The sequence below is a fragment of the Megalobrama amblycephala genome, linkage group LG2 (assembly GCF_018812025.1).
Source record: "Megalobrama amblycephala isolate DHTTF-2021 linkage group LG2, ASM1881202v1, whole genome shotgun sequence".
Lineage (NCBI taxonomy): Eukaryota > Metazoa > Chordata > Actinopteri > Cypriniformes > Xenocyprididae > Megalobrama > Megalobrama amblycephala.
The window spans coordinates 19,666,562-19,689,642 of record NC_063045.1 but is presented as its reverse complement, the minus strand read 5'-3'; the positions used below and the strand labels follow the sequence as shown (position 1 = coordinate 19,689,642).

The window sequence follows — 23,081 nt, the reverse complement described above, 5'->3', positions numbered from 1 at the left end:
TACAGCCCATTATGTGATTCTTTTGTCTTCTCAGGTGAGAATCACCCATTATTCATTATGATTCACGCCTCCACGCATACTGTGTTTCTTGACCAAAGATGTTTTAGAAAATTTAAATCTCTCTATTGTTTTATATGAACAAGCAGGCAGCATAATTTTTACCTCATTTTGAAGCAAAAACTCTAGTCTACAACCTCCAATACCCAGAAGTCTTGTGAACAAAGATTTAATATATATTTTTTGGCTTTATTTCAGTGACTTAAGTTTTTTGTTTTTTCAATAACCACGCATAAACGTTATTCCTTCAAAAACACAAACATGTACATACATGTTCCTCACATATTATTGTAGCCTAGTTTGTGCTGAATACAGTGTAATGACACTTTTTCCATTAATATGTTTATGAACAACTGAAAAAAGCACAAATGTCAGGGCATGTCAAAACTTCTCCAGGCTCCCAAAAATCCTCAGACCCCTGAGGGTTAAAATCTCACAAACATGGCACGTTTTCTTGTATTTTTCAGTTTGTTTTTAAATCAGTGATTTGTACATTGCACAATTATTGAGAGGATTTTTTCCCCTGCCTGTATCTCTTTTTTTTCTCATTACAAGCTTTACAAGGCAAAAATTCTAACTACCATAACTGAAGGTGTAAAAAGGTGGCTTCAGTTATAGGAAAGCTCACAAAAGGATCCAAAAACCTGGGTTGTATCAATAGGAAGATGCTGCCAGGGCTCAATCTCTCACATAGCATATGTCATAATCTTTGCCTGATGTTTGCTGCAATGGCGTTTTGTCAATTTCTGTCTCGCATCTGCTGAATTTGGCGACATAACATGAGTTTCCTGCTGTAGAAAGGTTTTTTTCTCTTTTTTTATGTGCGCTGGGGAAAGCGTGGCCCTGAGTTCAAAGCCACAGTTTTGATGCGCGCTTCCTAGATGTGATTCAAAGCCGACAGTCTGGGAACTTTGATTAACTGAGGCACCTTTACAGTTCCCAGTCAGAAGCAGGCAGAGCTGGGTCATTTATATCTGCTTTTTGTTGTTGGTCATTTTCTCCCATGGCGGTTCTGGACTGAAAGTTCCTGTTTGCTAATTTTGATTCAGTGTGGCGACTTTTACGTGACGCTCAAAGTACACACGTCATTTGTACTGACTGCTCAACATCAACATGTCTTACTCACAGTGCTTTCTAGTCACTTTATTCCACAGGGAGGGACCTTGATGCACAGAAGAGCAAGTTAAATATTTCCCATCGTCGCCTGTCGAAAGTGTCGGCGTGCCTGAAAGTGCAAATTAAAAGCAGGAAACGTTTGAAATTGCCAGTGCCGAGCCCCCGCAATGTAAGCTCCCTGTCACCCCATTTTTCAAAGCTGCAGCTTTGGCTCCGAGACGTTGAGATGGAGAAACTCGTTTCATTTGGAGTTTCTTTTGGAGACAAGTCAGCTCTCTCGACCAGTCAAGCGGTTATTGCCAAGCTCAATTAGCTGCTGGATTTCCCATTTGAATCAAGGGAAAGGTGTAGTCAATCACTTTTAGGTTGCTGTTGGTGGTTGTAAAAAGGGGAGGACGCCTGATGCCACATTTTGTCCTTGACGCCCTTTCTCAGATCTATAAAAGGCAAACTACTCAATGTTGCTTGTTAACTGAAATCAATATTTTCATTTCACTTGAGTTTAGATGACTGGGTCATGGCTTAGCAGTTTGTACTCTGATGCAATGAGCTTTGGTGCTCATTTGGAAAATGCAGGTTTGAATCCATGTCTCAAATCTCCTGAATCCAGCTTTTTTGTGCCCCTCAAATCTTGCCTTTTCTTATCTACTGTCAGTGCTAAGTAGTAAATGATTATATGTAATCTGGATTACATAATAAGATTCCAAAAATTGAAACTTGTAATTAGATTATATTACATTTTAAAACACTCATAATCAGAATATGTTACATTTTTATTGATTACATGATTACTTAATATTCACAAAATGGCAGTGAATTATTTAGAATTCATTGTTTCTCCCAAATTCTTCTTTTTTATCTTTAAAATTTTCATTTCTCAAAAGTTTTGTGGAGTTGCACACACACAGACCAGTCACTAGTCAGGTGACTATTATTAGATGGAAAATTGAGAGGCGGCAGAGCATAAACTAATAAAATATGTAATCTTTTTTTAGTTAGTGTTTTATTTTGATTGTTTTTATTTTCAAATTGTATTTATTTCTTATAATTTAACTTTTTATGATTTAATTACTTATTAGCTTTTCATAAATTTATGTACCCCCTGCAGTTCCTTCCCAAACCCCATTCTGGGAAACCAGTCTGTTAGACTTCAAAATAACCTTATAACATCCTTACGCTACGTGGATGAGTACATAGTGTATAGTGCGTCATTTGGGATGCAACTACATATTTCGGACATAAATAAAGATGCAAATTGAGCCTATAGGAAAATAGTTGCGCCTTCTGTTTTTACATCAGCCAGACATATTATTTCAGAAATATTTTCTGTGTCAAAATCTCATGATCTGGATGGTGAGAATTTTTTTTTATTTAGCTCAGCAGGGTGAGAGACTAGTCTGTGAACATCATAAGGACGAAAAGGAAAAAAGTGAAAGGAATGGACATATTGACACTCTCTCTGCGAAAACAAACACCCGTTCCCTCATTCGCACGCTGGCAGCATCTTGCTACATTAAAGGCAATCAGTGCCCATTGAGATCACGGAACAGGATGTGTGAAAACCGCTTCAGTTTGTGTCTCAGGGTGACAGCATTCTTGCACTAGTGTTAATGTGTCGACCGCCTCTCTGCCCGTCTCCTGCTTAATTGCATCTTTTCATGTCAGTGAAATAAAACACACACACGCACACGTGTAAACACACACGACAGGCTTTCAGACGAAAACAACACGCACCCTCATGGTCACATGCTTGAAAAGTCCAGTAATGAGGTGAGATACAGATATTTCAATCCACTCAAATCAAATTTTTGACTAAGACAGCAATTATGAGTGCAAACATCTTAAATATTCATCCATTCTGTTGGTCAGGGAGTGGAATATCCCCAGTGTTGTGCGTCTGAACATATGGTGTGCTTGAGTGACTAGTCTGAATGCATCTGCAAGAGTTTTACTGCACAGTCTCACAGTCCCAGACGGCAGCGAAGCCTCCGCATCAGTATCCAACTTCTTCATGGCACTCTATATGTCCCAAATGCCAGGCTGGTTCGTGTTGCAATTTGTACTTCTGGATATGTAAATTAGAGTTGCTGCACTTTTTATCCTTGGCAAAGGGATGCACAATTTCATAAGAAACTTGTAGCCAGAATCTATTGTTCATTCTTTGTATTGTTTCTATCCTTCTTTCTTTCCATCCATCCATCCATATGACTTTGATTCTTTCTTTCTTTTTGAGTTTTGTAACTGTTTTTCGTTTTATGACTGTCTATCTTTCTGTTGTTCGTATGACTGTCATTCTTTCTGTTGTTTGTTTTATGACTGCTGTTTTTTCTGTTGTTCATATGACTGTCATACTTTCTGTTGTTCTTTTTATGATTGTCGTTCGTTCTATGACTTCTTTCTGTTGTACATTTTATAAATGTTGTTCGTTCTATGATTCGTTTTTTCTGTTGTTCATTTTATGACTGTAGTTTGTTTTATGACTGTCGTTCTTTCATTCATTTTATGACTGTTGTTCTTTCTGTTCATTTTATCTGATTTTTATCGTCTACAATCTGTTGTTCATTCTATCAATATTTTGTTCTATCATTCTATCTATCTTTCTATCTATCTTATTTTTTGTTTGTTCGTTTGTTCTGTCTATTGTCTATCTGTCATTCCATCTTCCTATCATTTTATCATCTAACAATCAATCATTTGTTTTTTCATTCATTTGTTTGTTCCCTCTGTTGTTCTGTTATTGTTGTGTTCTTTCTATTGTTTTGTCTATCTAGAGTCTGTCATTCTATCTATTATTCTGTCAATCTATTTATTGTTCATTTTATTTGCTCTGTCTATCGTTCTATTGGTCTATCATTCTATCTGATCAATAACTATCTAGCAATCTAACTGGTAGGGATAAATGGCCAGGTGGACTAGCGACTGGTGGACCTGGTTTTCTCATGGTAGATCATCTTGGTTTAGCTGGTTAGAGCTGGTAGACCAGCATAAACCCACCTACCCAGTTCCAAAAAGCAGCTTGACCACAATAAGCTGGTAAGACCTAGTTTTTACAGGAGGCTACTGATGCTGAGGTTTCCGTGCCTTCAACCAGTCTGCGATGGCAATGAATGCTGGTCTTTGTTTTGTTTTCCTTTTTTGTTCTCTTTTCTTTTCAACCTTCAGCACCAGGTCACTCCCCTGAGTGATTGACACTTCCTGTCTGTGTTGATACCGGTGTCGTTGCTAATGGCGACAGGCTGACCCTCCATCTGTATCAACCATACAATAGACTATGTGAATGCACAGTTTTGGAGCTCATATTGTGGCTCATATCCTTTTCTTTTGCTCTTTTTCTATTGCACACAAACACACATAAAAGAATGTCTGTGATTCATTTATTTGTTGTTTGGTGCATTTATGGTGCCCCTCAAGGCACAATGTGTTTGTCTTGCATCACAAATAGAGATCTGGGGGTTTAGACGTGAGCTTTTAACCCACTCGTGAATTGTCTTGGAGAAACGCCACGATTTGTAAAGACAAAGCTAAAAGATACAATAAACGTTTCAGGGAAGCTGATAAAAGACCCGCTTTGCAAATGTACCATGTAAAAGACATTTACAGGAAACTGTGTTATGTCTTGCCATGGGAAAAAAGATGCTCATATCTCCCGTGTTTGTATTGAAGTGCGGTGTGTATGTGTGCGTTTTGAGGGAGCAACACTTTAGCTTGATTCATGACTGTGTCCAATAACTCACAGTGCCAAGGCTGCCAATGACGGATGCATTAAGATGTTTTGTAACTGTTCTCCTTGAGTTTCTTCCCATTGGAAGAAAAAAAATTAAAGAACATTCTCTTTCATTTCTCCTGTGATAAGAGATGGAACATATATATTATATATATATATATATATATATATATATATATATATATATATATATATATATATATATATATATATATATATATATATATATATATATAAAATGTATTCTATGTAAATACACTTTAAAATATAATTTTTTCTAGTGAAGCAAAAGCTGAATTTTTATCAGCCATTACCCCAGTCTTCAGTGTCACATAATCCTTCAGAAATCATTCTAACATGCTGATTTATTACTGTATCAATGTTAACAACATTGACTGTGATACTTTTTTCAGGATTCTTTGATGAATAAAAAAGAACAGCATTTATTTAAAATAGAAATCTACGTTCAAAAGTTTGGGGTCAGTATTTTTTTTTTCTTTCTCTTTGAAAGAAATGAATGCTTTTATTCAGCAAGGATGTGTTAAATTGATAAAAAGTGATAGTAAAGACTGATATTGTTAGAAAAGATTTCTATTTTGAATAAATGCTGTTCTTTTTAACTTTTTATTCATCAGTGAATCCTGAAAAAAGTATCATAGTTTCCAAAAAATATTAAGAAGCACAACTGTTTCCAACATTGATAGTAACGTAGTATGAAATCGACATATTAGAATGATTTCTGAAATATCATATGACACTGAAGACTGGAGTAATGATGCTGAAAATTTAGCTTTGCATCACAGAAATAAGTTATATTTTAAAATATATAAAAAATAGAAAACCATAATTTATTGTAATAATATTGTAACAATATTACTGTTTTTTATAAATGTTGGCTGTTTAATATAAATGCAGGCTTAATGATCATAAAAGACTTTAAACAAAAAAAAAAACATTAAAAATAGGAATGTTTCCAAACTTTTGACCAGTACTGTATACACCAAGTCATGAAACTGATGGGTCCTTAACGCAACCTGATTAACAACATGGCACATGCTGATTGGTTCCTGTTGCATCTGCACCTCAACATTTAAGTAGATGGTTAGCGTTCACTATAGAAGTTTGCATCACGTTTTTTAGAGTTCCTCTGAAACCCTCCACCTTCCCCAGCTTCCCTTGTAATTCTTTATATGATATTTGTACAGTATCTGTAGTACCCAAAACCCTAAATATTCTGGTCACTAGTTAAGGTTGGGTCCCACCTTCAGTGTAACTCTATGGGATTTTTTAAAAAATTTGTTTAATGTCCACCAAGTGGAAATAAGTAATGGTGCACCTCTAACCCCAAGTTTGAGCGGTAGTGATGCTTGCTTTAGCCCTAACAAGACTGACTCTGGATGAGTTGATGGAGGCCAGAGGCTGTGGGAGTCTACAGAGGTCTGGCATGATGTTTTGCCAGGATCAGAGAGCCCAGGCTGGGCAAGACAACAGCAGGATTAGAGCATGCCAGCGCACAATTGCCTTCCCACAGTGAAGAGGAAGTGGGCAGCATCTAAACCGTGCTTTTTCTTGAAAAACCTTCGGGAAAGAAAATCTTTTACAATACAAACAGATTCATGGACTGAGCTGTAAGGGACTCTGTTTGTAGGCATTTATATGCCAAACCTTCCACCAGATCCTTTGTCTGCAAGCATGTTGACTTCCTTTTGTTTGAGTATCGGTTTCTTTTAGTATGTGTGTGGGTTTTTGTTTGTGTACGCTCGCCTACCTCCATGTAGGAGGTTCTTGGTTTGTCATCTGTCACCTGCCTGTGACAGCCAGCGAAAACTGCATGGCTCCAACCTGCAGATACAATTACAAGATAGACTCCCATGATTCCTGGCCGAGATGCAAGTTATGGAGGTCACACAGACAGAAGCACACCGTAAAATATACCTTCCACCTGTTGGAAATTGAGAAAGAGGTATGAGAAGAAAGATACTAGAAGCTTTGATTGAATTGACACGCTGTCCATTTAACCCATTAGATGAGATCAAATTAATCTCCAGCAATTAATCGACTGTGCGGTCGCAAATGAACCGATTGTCTCATTCATTTTGATGCATCTCTCTATTTGTCCTTGCGCTCGTCATTGATTCAAAGCAGGTGAGCAGCCTGCTGTAACGTACACTGGTTATCCCTGTCCAATCTCTCAGACATCGGCTTGTATTTCGCCCTTGGCTACAGCGAGTCAAATCTGCAGCATCTATTATTTACTGGCGGATCTTTGTCTCTCTCACACTTGGTTTGTACTGAAGACTTTCTAACTGTAATACTGTAGATTGGGGATGTCAGGCATTTAATCTACTCGGTGGCCTTAAAAAATTAAAACCTAGTTGAGTGATTTGTAAATATGGGAACTCAGGTAGTTAGTGCAAACTGTCTGCCTGTCTGTTTATCCATATGTGTATCTGTCATTTTATCTATTTCTGTATTGTTCTGTCTATTTGTCGTTCTGTCTGTCTATCTGTCTGTTGTTCTGTCTCTCTGTATATGTTCTTTCATTCTATCTATCTATCTATCTATCTATTAGGGATGGGCATTTTCCCAAAATATTGTATTCGAATATTTGGGCTCGTAAAAAACGAATATTCGAATGTTTGTTTATTTAAATTACGTTAAATGAGAAAGTCGTTATTTCTTTATATTTATCAAGATTTTGTAACCATTTCTGAACAAGCTTATGATTAGGCAATATACACAACAAGCTTAAATTATAAGGTTTTATTTTAGTTTAAAGCATTAAATATGTGCAAACAAAAAAATATAAAGAACAAAAGCATTTAAGCTCAAGCAGCGCGAACGGGAAAAACACTAATAAAGCAGACAGCGCCAGTTATCGTACAAAACGTAACGTACATAATACACTCGAGTCAGTATATGGTTATCGTGTTTATATTGTTTCACATGTTCATGTTGAGAAAAACAATAATATCCACATGGTCAGGCGAGAAAACGAGCTGCAGACATTGCAGAAACACAAAGATAACAATAATACATAACGGTATGCTAAGCTAAGTTTCTAACAGCAGCACTTTGTTTTCTGTTCGTAAATATATATCCCTCGAAGAAACTTAAAGTAAGCATGTGTCTCAAAATCATTTTGCTATCAGATAAATTATCTTCTCGGCTCACTTTGGGTATAGCCGCGCTTAGCCTACCTGTCGTGAATGCAGTGATGGACAGCTGTCTTTCCTCCTTTCATGTGCTTTCTCATTATGGTGGTGATATTATGATAACAAATTCATTCATTCATTTGATCAAAAGTAATTCCATTGTGTAAGATCATTTTCATCTAAGTAATTCCAAACTTCGCGAGGCAGACGACAACATTATGTGACGATCAAATGAAATAAACTTGTTAAACACGCTCCACAGCGCCACCCGGTGCATTTAGTTATAACTGCGAGTTTTAGTGCTTAGGATTTATCATGGATTCACTGCATTTACGGCCAGCAAAGCAACATAGTAAAATTTGAATAGTATTTTTATTTTTCGAATATTAATTACAGAACGAATATTCGAAGATTCGACTATTTGTGCACACCCCTACTATCTATCTATCTATCTATCTATCTATCTATCTATCTATCTATCTATCTATCTATCTATCTATCTATCTATCTATCTATCTATCTATCTATCCATCTACCTACCTATCTTTCATTCTATCATTCTGTCCATCTTGTTTTTCTATCTTGAGATCATCAGCCAGTCCTCTGAAACTGCATTACATCAAAAAATATGCTTTCCTTTGAAAGATTCACAAAAGTGATCTGTAGCAAGTTATTTCACTGCTGTTTACGTCCTGTAAAAATGCTGTACTCTTGAAAACTGCAGTGATAGCTAATGATTGTGCTTAACATACAACATTCAAATGTAGAGACACCTCATTCAGGTTAAGTTCAGTACAAATGTTTGTTTGTTTGTTCAATGGGACATCAAGACAGTTGAGACGCCTGCTCTAATTATTTTGACCTATCAAGCCTTTGATGGGTTTCTTGATTCCTATAAACTGAAAAAAGAATGAAAATGCACTACCAGTCTTTGGTAGTTTGATCTTAATTAATTTTGACTTTATAGAAATTATAATTAATTCACCTCTCTCTGTCTTTTTCTCTGTGTTTGTCCTTTAGGATGCTGGGGGAGCTCCGCTTGACTGCGCTCCAGCCTCTCCTGGCTGTGTGTCTGCTCTTCACCCTGGAACACAGTGAGTCATTCTCTCCTGAATCTCAGCATTCATCTACTCTTATCTGTTCAGTAGTGGGAAGCGCAGTTGTCAATCAAACGCCCGCGTTGACTCAGTAACAACTTTTTCAAATGTCAATAGTCCGAAACCAACAGCTGAAGTGAAACCTACCCTGTCTGTCTGTTGTCCATCTGTTTGTATATCTGTCTGTCATTCTGTGTCTCTCTCTCTATCTACCTATCGGTTGTCTTTCTATCTGCATCATTTTATCTAACTGTCTGTCGTTCTGTCCAATTTTCTGCCTGTTGTTCTGTTTCTCTAGCTGCTCAAAACTAATTATGATCAAACTATCAAAGAAACTGCTAGAGCATTTTTACTCTTTTTTTTTTTTTATTGTAACATTTTTTTTGGCGGCCTACCCTATTGAAAGAACTTGTCATCTGTAAAGAGACTCAGTGTTTTCACCTCTGCCATGTTGCATTAAGGGATAGTTCACCTAAAAATGACAATTCTGTCATCATTTACTCACCCTCGTATGTCTTCATTTCTTTTGTCAAACAAAATGTTTTTCTTTGTCCATACAATGAGGGATGTTGTTTTTGGACCCCACTGACTTTCACTGTATGCACAAAATGATCAAGCATTCAAAATATCATCTCTTGTGTTCCACTGAAGAAAGAAAGTAGTAGAGGTTTGTAACAAGGTGAGTATATGATACCAGAATTTTCATTTTTGGGTGAACCATCCCTTTAAACAGTTTTTCTCTTGTCCTTTCATCTTTTGGTAATTACCGTCGCACACCTTTCCCTGACTAGGCACTGATGAGCCTTTTTGGACATTGGTGATAAATCCCCCTCAGCTGGATTCTGCCCTCCATTGCTTCCATCTGCAGTAAATAGAGAGTGCGCAAGGAACACTTTCATCTGCAGAAAGCCTCATTTCCTCACATTGCCACCTAAAGACTTGTCATCACTCACTCTAATGCCTGTATTGGCTCTCAGTGGTGGCGACACCGTGCCCACGTGCCATGAAAAAGGAAGACACTGATGCAAAGCTTGTGCAGGCTGAATCTTACACCGTCAAAAGCCTTTTGTAGATGCAAATGCTTCACGCTCCGCTGTGCGAGACCAGGTCCCAAGTCAGAACTTTGGCAAAACTGTGTTGCATGCACTGTTTCATAGATCGGCCTCCTGTGATTTCAGGTAACACCAGGTTCTTATCGGACACTTGCAGGGTTGCAGGCCGGGCTGTGGCCTCTCAGGAGCGGCAGCAGGAGTCTCTCTGTCCCTGACCTGCTTGCTACCATCTGCACCAGTATCTTGGTGTCTGGTCTGGCACTTGAAGACCACCCGCACTTTTATTTTTTAGCATCAGCAGCAGTGAGAGAGACAGGCTGCGCATAATATGCATAAAGATTTCCTGGCCCTCTTAGCTTCGCTTTCTATCGAAACCCCTCTCATGGGATGCCCATGGCGTAAATAAGGACACTTTGTTGCCATGAGTGTTAAATATTTTTTTCTGCAAATTTCCTTCTTTCATTGTCTAACTAGGATAAGGTTGCACCAGTCCATCATGAAATCTATTTTAGTGATATGTAACATATATAACATTTAGTGGTGTATTTTAATAATTAATTTATATTTATTTGTTAAGTTATATTTCATTGCTGTCGGGAGAAACCTTGTTTGTCCAAAACCGCTACTTTTCAGGAAATGAAAGAAAAAAAACCACTGTTTTTTACCACGATATCACACCCAAGTGTGATATTGTGGTTTTATATGTAGTCAGACACTTGCATGTGTCAATATATTATTAACATTCTACCAAAATCAAGCTCAATTGAAGTTATAAGGTTTTTGACCAGCCAATGTCAGACATACATGTGTTTTGTCCATCATTAAAACAGCCACATCCAAGGCAGTAAGTGCATCACATTACGTTTTCATCAACTTACAGTTTACTTTAGCTATGTGGGCGCTCATTTTTTACTGTCATTTGGCCAAAATCTCATCTTATAAAAGATGAAGTGCTACACAGAGGCTTTTAAGACAGTACTGGCTATGACTCAATGACAAATACTAGACTAAGACACTCTTCTTATATATTAGGGGTGTAACGGTACATAGAAGTCAAGGTTCGGTACGTACCTCGGTTTTGGGGTCACGGTTTGGTACGATTTCGGTACAATAGGAAAAATGGTCACACTTTAGTTTAGGATCCAATTGTCACTATTAACTAACTATTAACTTCTGCCTCAATAAACCCCTAATTACTGCTTATTAATAGTTAGTAAGGTAGTTGTTAAGTTTAGGTATTGGGTAGGATTAAGGGATATAGAATATGATCATGCAGAATAAGGCATTAATATCTGCTTTATAAGTACTAATAAACAGCCAATACCCTAATAATATGCATGCTAATAGGCAACTAGCTAATAGTAAGAATTGGACCCTAAACTAAAGTGTTACCGGGAAAAAGCAAATCCGCAATGCTAGGTTTCTTTTATTTTATTTTGTACAGACAGTTGTGCATCTCATGTTATAAAAGTACAAAATAAATTGAATAATAAAATATAAAATGTGTGCAATAGGAGTGCTACAATTTGATCAACTTAAACTAAATTTAATCATTCAAAGCTTAAGCCCAACCCTCCTATACTTAATTTTCCACATTCCATTCCATTTCACACACAGTTGAGTGTGCGAGCCTTCCAAAGTATTCTTCTTTGTCTATGAGTGCAGAAAGACAGACTAGTGGACTTTGATTTCAAGCGCTCAAGTCATTCGCATATACGCTGTTCTTCTTCTGCTCTTTTTCTTGTTGTGGCGGTTAGCAAAATATTGTTTCTTGAGTAAAGAAAATGCTGTACATATTCAAACAACCAGTTCAAACAACCATGTGAGCTGGAGTTATCAGGTTTGACTGACAGTTTGAGGACTCAATGGAGTTACAAGGTTTAGTCAGAAGCTCTTTTTAATATTTTTGATAGTTTTTTTAACCAATCAAAAAGTTTCAAACACTTCAATGTGGATAAGTTTAATTTTTAACAAAACGTTGAGAAAATCAAGTTTGTGTCAAAGTCTACATCCGGATCGGATTCAGAATGATAGTCAAAACATATATGGAGTAGATCGCTTCCATCAACACCCCCAAAGCTTCACAGTCCAATACCTCTTCCTGAGTCGACATTTCAGGACTGAAGTGGCCCATTCCTGATGTACAGTATTCAATCAGTCTGCTATTTCTGTAAATATTTAATTTATACCATTTCAAGTAAGTTTAATGGTACTATGCTTAAATATTTTGTCATGCATAAGTTATGCAGCTGCTGCCCCAGTTTATGTGGGAGGTGGATATATTTTTTGTTTTTGGTACATTTATATTTTTTGAGGACTTGGGTGAGGTAGCATTCCAGTATCACACTAAATAAATGTGCCATTACCTAGCAGAGAGCAGGAAATGTAGTCAAGCCTCTGGACTCAGAGTATCTTTATGCATGTGTGTGTATTTGAGCAAGAGACAGGAAGGAAGACAGGGTATATTGAGCTCAGACACCCTGGGCTCAGTTAATATTCATGGCGCTGTGAATATGTTGGGAACCTCTGGGGGGTTTCCGGGGGAGAGCATCTCATGCGAGACGCTTTCAGAAAGGGAATGTCATTACGACAGCCCGCATGCGCTTGACACCATATAAGCACACCTGTTCATTTTTAATCCAATGATTCCACTTCTCAAACACCGTTTTGGAGGAGGCCGTATCTGCGGTGGCAGAGAATGAAAGACACCATTGGAGGTCCCACTTAAGAGTGGGAATCAAACAAACAGTCCTTATTCTCTGGAAATGGCGCATATGTAGATTTACTTCAAGGGTACTGGCTCCCACCACAAACGTTTTCGCAAGTTTGTCACAAATGCTTTGGATACATGGACACATGATTGTTTCGAGCTCAGTGGGTGCGTGCATTGCGATTGCTTGTACGCAATTAGACACCACAGGACAGTCTTGGCCTGTGGTTGAGTAACTGAAAGAAAGAGCAAAGGGAAAATGCTGACAAAAATGGGCAATTTGCCAAATGATGGCCTATAAAAATGGCCACGGCACAAAAGAGAAATCGCAGTACACATACGTATTCGTCATTGCATTAGCTGTTCTTATGTAAACCATTTAAGGAAGTCCAGTAGTTAACATTCGCAGCCAAATTAACATCACAGAAAGCTGTCTGTCCCTCCCTCTGTTCAAGGGAAGGTCATGTAAAGAAAGTAGCAGACTTCTTTATTAGTATTGGGTATATTTTGGGTCTTTTAAGGTCTGTTCACACCAAGAATGATAACTATAACGATAACTATATTTGCGTCCACACCAGTGAACGATAATGGTCTGTTTATACTAAGCTCACCCGCTGCGGTTTCAAAGTGTGCACAACATTTTGCTGTTCTTGTTGCACGGCTTTAACCCTCTGGAGTCTGAGGCTGATTTGGGGCCCTGGAGAAGTTTTGATATGCCCTGACATTTGTGCTTTTTTCAGTTGTTCATAAACATATTAATGGAAAAAGTGTCATTACACTGTATTCAGCACAAACTAGGCTACAATAATATGTGAGAAACATGTATGTACATGTTTGTATTTTTTGAAGGAATAACGTTTATGCGTGGTTATTGAAAAAACAAAAATGTTAGGTCACTGAAATAAGGACAAAAAATAATATATCTGTGTTCACAAGACTTCTGGGTATTGGAGGTTGTAGACTAGAGTTTTTGCTTCAGAATGATGTAAAAAATTATGCTGCCTGCTTGTTCATATAAAACAATAGAGAGATTTAAATTTTGTAAGACACTTTTTGTCAAGAAACACAGTATGCGTGGAGGTGTGAATCATCATGAATAATGGGTCATTTACACCTGAGAAGACAAAAGAATCGCATAATGGGCTGTAATGACCCGCATAAATAATGAGCTCTTTCAGACAGGTAGGATATGTGAAAAAACCCTCTGTGATCATGTCTCAATCTTATCATGGTATATATCAAACATACAGAAAAAACAGCAATACTGTGAAATATTATTACAATTTAAAATAATGGTATTCTATTATATTCTTTAAAATATAATGTATTTCTGTGATGCAAAGTGTCTGAACAATTATGTTACCTCTGTGGCATTTCATATAGGCTTTTAGCTTAAAAGCATGCATATTTGGAGAAATATTGATAGATTCTCATATGTTTATGTCAATTTTCTATACAGAGGAGTAATATTTATTCAATATTTATTGTCATCACTATGAGCGCTGGATACTGTGTTTTCAATTCATACTTGCAGCCAGAGGGCGCTCTGTACACCTTTAGTCCACAAATTTATCTAAATAAGAACAGGTAATCTAACAGTGAATTTAGCTGATGAAGTCAATAGTGGAATAAAAACAACACCTGGAAGCAAGACAATGTTGTCGAAACTAGGGCTGGATACCTTAGGTAAATTTATGTTACATTGCTAGCCTAGCATAATGATCTCATCGTTAATACTTCTCACCATTTATTCTGAGGTTATGACCGATTGTTTTCCATATATTCATTTTCTTAAAAGTATCCTTGAAAAGGGGGGTTTGATTTGTCAAACAGTGGTGGCTTTTTCTGGACCTCAGCGATTAACTTCTCCGCAATGTCATCTGCCATTTTAAATGCGTAAGCCCTTAAATTAGAACGGATTCTGATTGGCTGTCAGTGTTTTATCATTGAACAGCTGGAAATAAAATCATTCTGAAAGTGATCCCAACGATATCTTTTCTCTATATTGTTATCGTTATAGCTGTGGAGTGGACTCTTTTATATTCTTTCATATCTAGATTTTTAGAACTATATCTTTTTCATTATCTTTATCGTTATCGTTCTTGATGTGAATGGGCCTTTAATGTCTTTTTTGCAGTTTAATTTTTAAAATCCAACTTAAGCATGTTAGCATTAATTCCTGTTAGTCACCATTATTATTACTTAAAATGTATGCATTCATTGATTCATTCATTCCTTTTAATAATAATAATTAGGGGCCAAGCCCCAAAGGGGCTGTAGCCCCTATTGTAATTGTACGTTTTCCCTTTTATTATTATTATTCTTCCTCCCGAATGGGAGTCTATGGCAGCCCTATCAACGGAACATGAGAAAATGATGAAATTTGGCACACTTGTAGTGATGGTCATGTCTAGAAATCTGACCAATTTTGGAGTCTCAAGGACCAACTCTATAGCGCCACCACCAGTTCAAAAATTCAACATTCTAAAGGTTATAACTTTTGAACCATTTGCTCTAGAAAAATACAATTTAGTACATCTGATTTGTCTCTTCATGCTGATTCTATTCAAATTCTTACATTAAGTCTCCACCCATTACAGTAGCGGCCATTTTGAAAAGTACAGTAGTCCGTTTTTTCGCTACTCCTCCTTCAAAATTTGTCCAATTTTGTCCAGACTTTGATCAGGTGATCTTTGGTCTGAGCCGCACAGAAATGACTGAGCAGATTTTTTTTTATTCATCTTTGTTCAAAAGTTATGATGTCACGAAGTTAATGAGGTTTACCCAAAATTGCTATAGAGGCTGTATCTCAGCCAAACTTTGAGCGATCAAAACAAAAATTCGTACACTTGATCAAGACCATGATCTGAGGTTCCTTGCCGAATTTGGGAACAGCGCCACCTACAGGTCATGAGATCTGTAAAATGGATATTTTGGCCAATAACTTTTGAACACTTTATTAGAAAATCAAGATCTTGGTGTCTATGGATTCCTTGGGCCATGCCGAATCCGGGGATATTGAATTTGTCAACATCGGATGAAAAGCATGTCCGCCATTTTGAATTTTGTCATAAATTTCAATATCTTTTAAACTATTTGACATATCTTCACAAAAATTAGTATGTATGACCTTTAGTAGGTCCCGAAGGTACCTGAGAAGTTTCAACACAGCGCCACCTACTGTTCCACAGATATAATGTTTTTTGCAAAAATGCTTATAACTTTTGAAAACACTTTCCAAAACGTGTATACTTTATGTCATTTTATTCCCTGGCTAATGCCAATTCCAACGATGTGTCATTTGTCATTTTCCTTAAATGTACCTGTCTGCCATATTGAAATAAATGAAAAACAGTTTTTTCGCTACTCCTCCCACAAATTTTGTCCTATTTTGTCCACAATCAGCTCAGAAGATCTTTGGACCGAGCCGCATAGAAATGACTGAACGGATTTTTGATATTCGCTACCGTTCCCGAGATATTTGTCTCTGAATGTGACCTTCCTTGTGATTGTTATCTTATGCTAGTTAGCTTAGCATGCTAATTGCTTAGCATGCTAACCAGTTGTCATTCTTTTTAATGTGGCTCTTCAGCTATCAAGTTAACCATGAGCTTCATTAGCATTAAGTTAGCTTGGCATGCTAATATGGTTAGCATGCTAAGAAATGTTTTTTTTGTAAATTCTTTGTTACACTAAAAGTTCTCTTCCACAACATGTTGAACATGTGTCATAATGTAGCTCAATGTGTAAAGCCAGGTACCTGACGAGCCCTGTACCTAAAGATAGTGGGTTCGAATCTCGGGTGGAGTGGTTTTATGAAATTGTGTGTTTTGATTCCGTTATTGCCTCTAGATTAGAAATAAATGCTTTTTGTTTCATGCTGTGTTCATTTTCATCTAAGCTTCTTACTTTCTGAGTTCATTCTCGCCCATAATTCTGAACCAGGTGTTTCATGTTTGTTCATTTTCTGCTGTTTTTCTTCTTCCTGCTCTGTATTGGCTACAGCTGATGAGCTGCAGAATGTCTAAAGTAAAGTTATTAAATTAACATTCAGTGCAGTTTCATAAAAATTCTTCTTTTTAGTCCATTTTCACATAAACTAGTGAACTTCGGCAGTTGTGTCAACAGTCACCTGCAAGTGGTGCATGACATGCGCAATGGACACTGGACCTGGAGGTTGTGGGTTCGAATCCCGTGTTGGGTGGTCATTATGCAATTGTGTGTAATGAGTCATTTTGATTCCTTTTTTATCCAAATAAGCATTGTACTAATCTTTATTCCTCTTGAATTAGATACAAGTGTTTTTAGTTCATTCTGTGTTCATTCTCATCTGAACTTCTATTGATTTTCATTTCATTTCCACCTGTCCTTTGAACCAGCTGTTTTGCATTACATTCAATTTCTGCTGTTTTTGCTCTACCTGCTCCGTATTGCGCTACTGCCCCTTCTGGGGCTTGGCCCCGAATTGCTGCTTGCAGCTATATATATTATTATTATTATTATCATAATAACACACTAAAGAGAAAACAAAATTATCATTGTGTCAGCCGTTAACTTTACCTGAATTAATATAATAATTTATATAATAATAATATAATAATTATTATTATATTAAATAAATAATATAATATTTAAAATGTAAAATAAATTTTAAATAAAATTGAAATATAAATTTAATTAAATAATAAATTATTATTATTTTCTTGTCTCATTATTATTATTATTATACACAACAGTATATGCACAAAACAAAAATCTCCTGTCATTTTTAAGATGAAGGATGTGTGAAGAAAGTAGGTGGCTTTTTTACTTGATAGAATCAGGCTCATTGTGGCCTTTTAATGCCATTTTATTACCTTTTTTTTTTATATCTGACTGTATTATGTTTTACTGTTATTAATTGCAGTGTTCCTTTCGGTCGGCTTGGTAATAAAAGGCCCATTATTTCATAAAATCCTTCAAATATCACTGTCGAAAGGAATGAATGAAATAACTACAGAAGGCATGATCGTCAGCATAACCCCAGCCCGCAATCAATCAGTCATTTCGTGGCTGCTGGGTAATTGAAGACAATAAGGCCACTGTCAGCAAGCAGCCAATTACATTAGCCTGCAGAGAAAGAAAGGGAGAAGGACAAAAACGTCCATGTAGAAGATGCGTACGAGCGCTGTTGCTTTGTGTTCGCTGTTCTGGGTTGATAAAGGCTTCTGACAGCACTTAATGCATTTCAGGTGTTCAAAGAGGACGGCAAATACTCAAAATACATCAATGAGGGGAAAAGCAGTGGCGAGTGGTCGCTTTTTTATCCTTTTGTATTTTTTTCAAACTCTTGCTTGTTCTTTCCCCCTGTAACCCTCAATATTTTTTTCTTTTTGGCTCGACCTCAGACGGACGAGGAAAGATTAAAAACAACGGCAGAATTTCAAACAAAAGGACAATCTCCAGGGGGTTATGCTTGTAAAAACATTTCTATCTAAATGCAGATTTGGTATATTTCGCCATGCTTCTTACATTCATTATTTACCCATGTGGGACCAAAGCAATTTTTTATTTCTTGACTGCGAGGTGTAATTTGTTTTTTAAGGAGGTATCTGCATTTGATTTTTGGTTATTTAATATGGCAAATTAGATCACGCTTGCACACAAAACATTACAGAAGAAACAATTTTTCACGCAGTTGGCACAACTGCATCTGGAGAGCAGCCTAATTTACTACATATCTGTTTAAATGCATCTGAGAAACATGCATAAATGCAATTATAAGTGTTTGCATGTGGGCATTGAGGGTTTGGGGAGACAAAAAGCCACGCTCTTCAGTCTCGCTGAATTCAGGCAACAGGAAGGTAATTCAGTGCCTTTCCCTTATCGTGAGCATGACTTCCCTGGAGATGGAGGACAGAAAGGAAGGAAAGCATGGGCTTTGAGACAAGATCTGGCGGAAGGACTGGAGAGGAGGAGTCACATACAAACAAATTCTAATTCATAATTTAGTGATTTCAGTTGTCCTGCTGCTTTCAAACCAGCAAACAGTTTTTTGAAAATGCTTTTGATAATGTTGTTAGATAATCAGCAATTTATTGTGTAATATATATAATACATATTATATATTCTTTGGAAACTGGTATATATATATCAGAGGTCGCGTTAGACTTTCGCACTGTCCGTCATTTTGACAGACAGGATAGTAAAAATTACGTCATATTCAATTATTTAATTTTTATATTTTAATGATAATAAGACGTTTAATGGTTTCTTTTGTCGTCCACATTTTCATTTTTATTCATGAGCTTACAGGATAAGGAAATATGTATTTATTTATATTATGAAAAGAAAGTTGAACAAAGACTGTGTGTCACTTTTCAGTTTTCATCTTGAACAGTTGTCGTGGATCGTGAGTGAACGCGATCATCCCTTCCTCTTTACTACTTTACAGAATGAAATAAACATGAATGAACATCAGAAAATATGTTGAAAGATACAGTAGCTTACCGAAATCTGTATCACGTCTTAATCAGGAAACAATGTCACGTAACATTTTACCTCCGAAAAGGTATTCGTTGACCGTAAACTTGATAGTCAGCAAAACAAAACGAACTGGATTAGGAACTTAATTATATAAGTATTATAACTTTATTATTATAAAATTGACTTAAATTGGGTGCTCGTCTGTGTGTAATCAAACGCATCGTTTTTTATTTTATTCTGGAGACTGAACTCGTGCTCTGCTGCCACACTGGAGAGCACTCACCACCATCTGGACAAGGGTGGGAATTACAGTTACAAATTACATCAGCCTCAGTGTAATCTGTCAAAATGATGGACAGCCTTCAGATTTTTCCGTCACTGCAAAAAGAAATTCTGGTTAATGCGACCTCTGATATATATATATATCTCAATGGGAAAAATATCATGCTGGATTTCTATACTGATATGGACTGTATAGTTAGGAATGAAAGGGTGCCACATATTTTGATGGAAATGAAAATTATCAACCTACAGAAGACTGAATTCAAAGACACCCTGGAAATCAAAGTGAAAAAATGATGCAGCAGGCTAGTCCATTTTGCTGAAATTTCATTGCAGCAACTCAAAATGGTGCTCAGTAGTTTGTATGGCCTCCATGTGCATGTATGCATGCCTGACAATGTCGGGGCATGCTCCTAATGAGATGACGGATGGTGTCATTTCCTTCCAGATCTGGACCAGGTCATCACTGAGCTCCTGGATAGTCTGAGGTGCAACCTGGCGGCGTCGGATGGACCGAAACAAAATCTAGATCACCAGAGGTGATCTATTGGATTTAGGTCATGGGGGCCATTCAATGGTATCAATTCCTTCATCCTTCAGGAACTGCCTGCATACTCTCGCCACATTAGGCCGGGCATTGTCGTGCACCAGGAGGAACCCAGGACCCACTGCACCAGTGTAGGGTCTGACAATGGATCCATGGATTTCATCCCAATACCTAATGGCAATCAGGGTGCCATTGTCTAGCCTGTAGAGGTCTGTGGGTCCCTCCATGGATATGCCTCCCCAGACAATCACCGACCCACCACCAAACCGGTCATGCTGAACGATGTTACAGGCAGCATAATGTTCTCCACGGCTTCTCCAGACCCTTTCACGTCTGTCACATGTGCTCAGGGTGAACTTGCTCTCATCTAAAAAGCACAGGGTGCCAGTGGCGGACCTGCTAATTCTGGTGTTCAATGGCAGATGCCAATCAAGCTCCACGGTGCTGAGCAGTGAGCACAGGTCCCACTAGAGGACATTGGGCCCTCAGGCCACCCTAATGAAGTCTGTTTCTGATTGTTTGGTCAGAAACATTCACACCACTGGCCTGCTGGAGGTCATTTTGTAGGGCTCTGGCAGTGCTCATCCTGTTCCTCCTTGCACAAAGGAGCAGATACCGGTCCTGCTGATGGGTTAAGGACCTTCTACGGCACTGTCCAGCTCTCCTAAAGTAACTGCCTGTCTTCTGGAATCTCCTCCATGCTCTTGAGACTGTGCTGTGAGACACAGCAAACCTTCTGGCAATGGCACGTATTGATGTGCTACCAGTAATGACACTGACCTTAGCCAAATGCAAAACTAGTGAAAAACAATCAGAAAAGATGAGTAGGGAAACAAATGTCAGTGGCCTCCACCTGTAAAACCATTCCTGTTTTGGGAGTCATCTCATTGTTGCCCATCTAGTGTAATATCCCAGGAGTTTAAATGACTTGATGCTATTCTCTGATTAAAAAGTGTTCCTTTAATTTTTTTGAGCTGTGTATATATATATATATATGAGAGAGAGAGAGAGAGAGAGAGAGAGAGAGCAGATTTACATTTGTATTTGTTTGCAACTCCACTTTCTTTCTCAATAAATAGCGTACGACCTTTCGTTGACCACCACTACTGATTCGGGACCATCAACAGAGCACACTCAAATCTAACCTTTCCTCTCGGCTAACCGATTTGCTTCGTAAAATGTTTGTGAAGATATGAGCCTTGATTCAACAAGAAAATTGCTGGTCCATTTACCCCTCGCATTGATGTTGTCAAGCCCTCACTCTCTAGCGTTTTCACCTATGTACAGTCCATTTCTGTGGGGACAGAGTATAAGTGCCGTTCCCGGCTGCAGTTAGATGAGTGGGCTGCCATCATTTCTACCAAGATAGTTGCTATTACTCCCTGCAAATGACTGTTGCCCGTTAGAGAGGACATTATCCTTCAGGCTTTAGCTAAATGTCATCATAGATGAATTTATGCCATCATATTTACTGTAAATATACACTGCAACAGCATGGTTAGGTAATGATGATGCTATTTACTTTCAAATTAGCTGTGTTTGTAAAATATGTAGGCCATATATACATTATATACACAGTTTTTAAAAGCTGTTTGACCAAGAATGATTAATTCTCGAATCTGGCATTGCTAGTTTTGATTCTAAACATCTGATAGAAAAAAAAAAAACCCATAACATGTTTGCTATTTGAATGTTTGCAGTTTAGCGACGCTCCTGGGTAGTTGCAGTCAATTCCAATGTACTCGGCAAATGTTTTGTTTTATTTTAACCGTTCGTTGGTGCCAGATACTCTTTAATCGGTAATGACAAATGGAGACATAATTAATTTATAGCATTAACAAGATGACCCGTTGAATGTATTTTGGGAGCGATGACTGAATGTATATTTGGTCCAATGCCTGTATATAAAATTAGTATTGACCAAGTTCAGAGGCTGTCATATATGTGAATCAACTTACTTTGTTGTGTATTTTCAACAGTTTCAATATGAAAAATTACTTTTATATTGATTCATTGGATTAAATGCATTTTAATTGCATTTTGGAAAAAAATGTGTCATGGATTTATTGCATTTTGGGGAAAAAATTATCAGTTTTAAATATTTGAAAATCAAAATCTGGATTTGAATTTTTAATGTTATTATAATCTAAAGATGCTATATGAAAGTTTGAAACAGAAAATAGTGGTTTTCATCTTGCCACTTTCTTGGTGAAGAAAACATTTTTACTCAAATTAATCAAAATGGATTTATAGCATTTTGGAACCAAACTCTTCATATATATATATATATGTGACCCGTCACGGAAACCAGGGACACAAGTCGGCAGCACAACTCTCGAGCAAAATGAGAAAGAAGCATTTTTTTTCAAAATTGGTGATTTTCGTTTTTTTGCAGAATCTGTTAGTTGAGATCATGAAGAAGCCTTTCCGTGTTTGAGATAGCAGTATTGGTATATTTAAAAGCGTACATTTTGAGGTTGAAATCGGCTTGTTTTTCGGAGACTCTAGCACAGTAGGGGCGTGTCATTGTCTGTGTGTATTTCCATACTGGGAAGCGTGGCTACTTACTATGCAGCGCTCTGGCCGGCTCTAGTTGATATCAAAATTCAATGAATGTTTTGAAGTACTTCTTCGACAAGCCGGAATGCTTATGAACAAGCGCTCACTGATTCTGAAGACGATCTGAGCGACGATGAAAGCGGCATAATAAGACATTACCTCTTTGGAGTCGGGTAACGCGCCGGCGCATTTTGCAGGATTTTTTTCACATTGCAGCAAAACAGACTTAAAATACTCCGTCATTTTTTGTCATAGAGACATAAGTAATATATCAATTGAAACTATAGAATGTCTTCTTTTATTTGTGTACACTCAGA

General features: G+C 37.4%; 1 protein-coding gene across 3 annotated transcripts in view; it reads left to right on the top strand.

Moving 5' to 3' along the window:
* Positions 1-23,081, top strand: part of ncanb (neurocan b) — a 175,237-nt gene that overhangs the window by 63,303 nt on the left and 88,853 nt on the right. For all 3 annotated transcript variants that reach the window (XM_048165233.1, XM_048165225.1, XM_048165217.1), the window contains exon 2: positions 9,073-9,146. In XM_048165233.1, the coding sequence (XP_048021190.1) occupies positions 9,074-9,146 (73 nt within the window). In that variant the 5' untranslated portion in view covers position 9,073. The remainder of the gene's footprint in view (positions 1-9,072; positions 9,147-23,081) is intronic.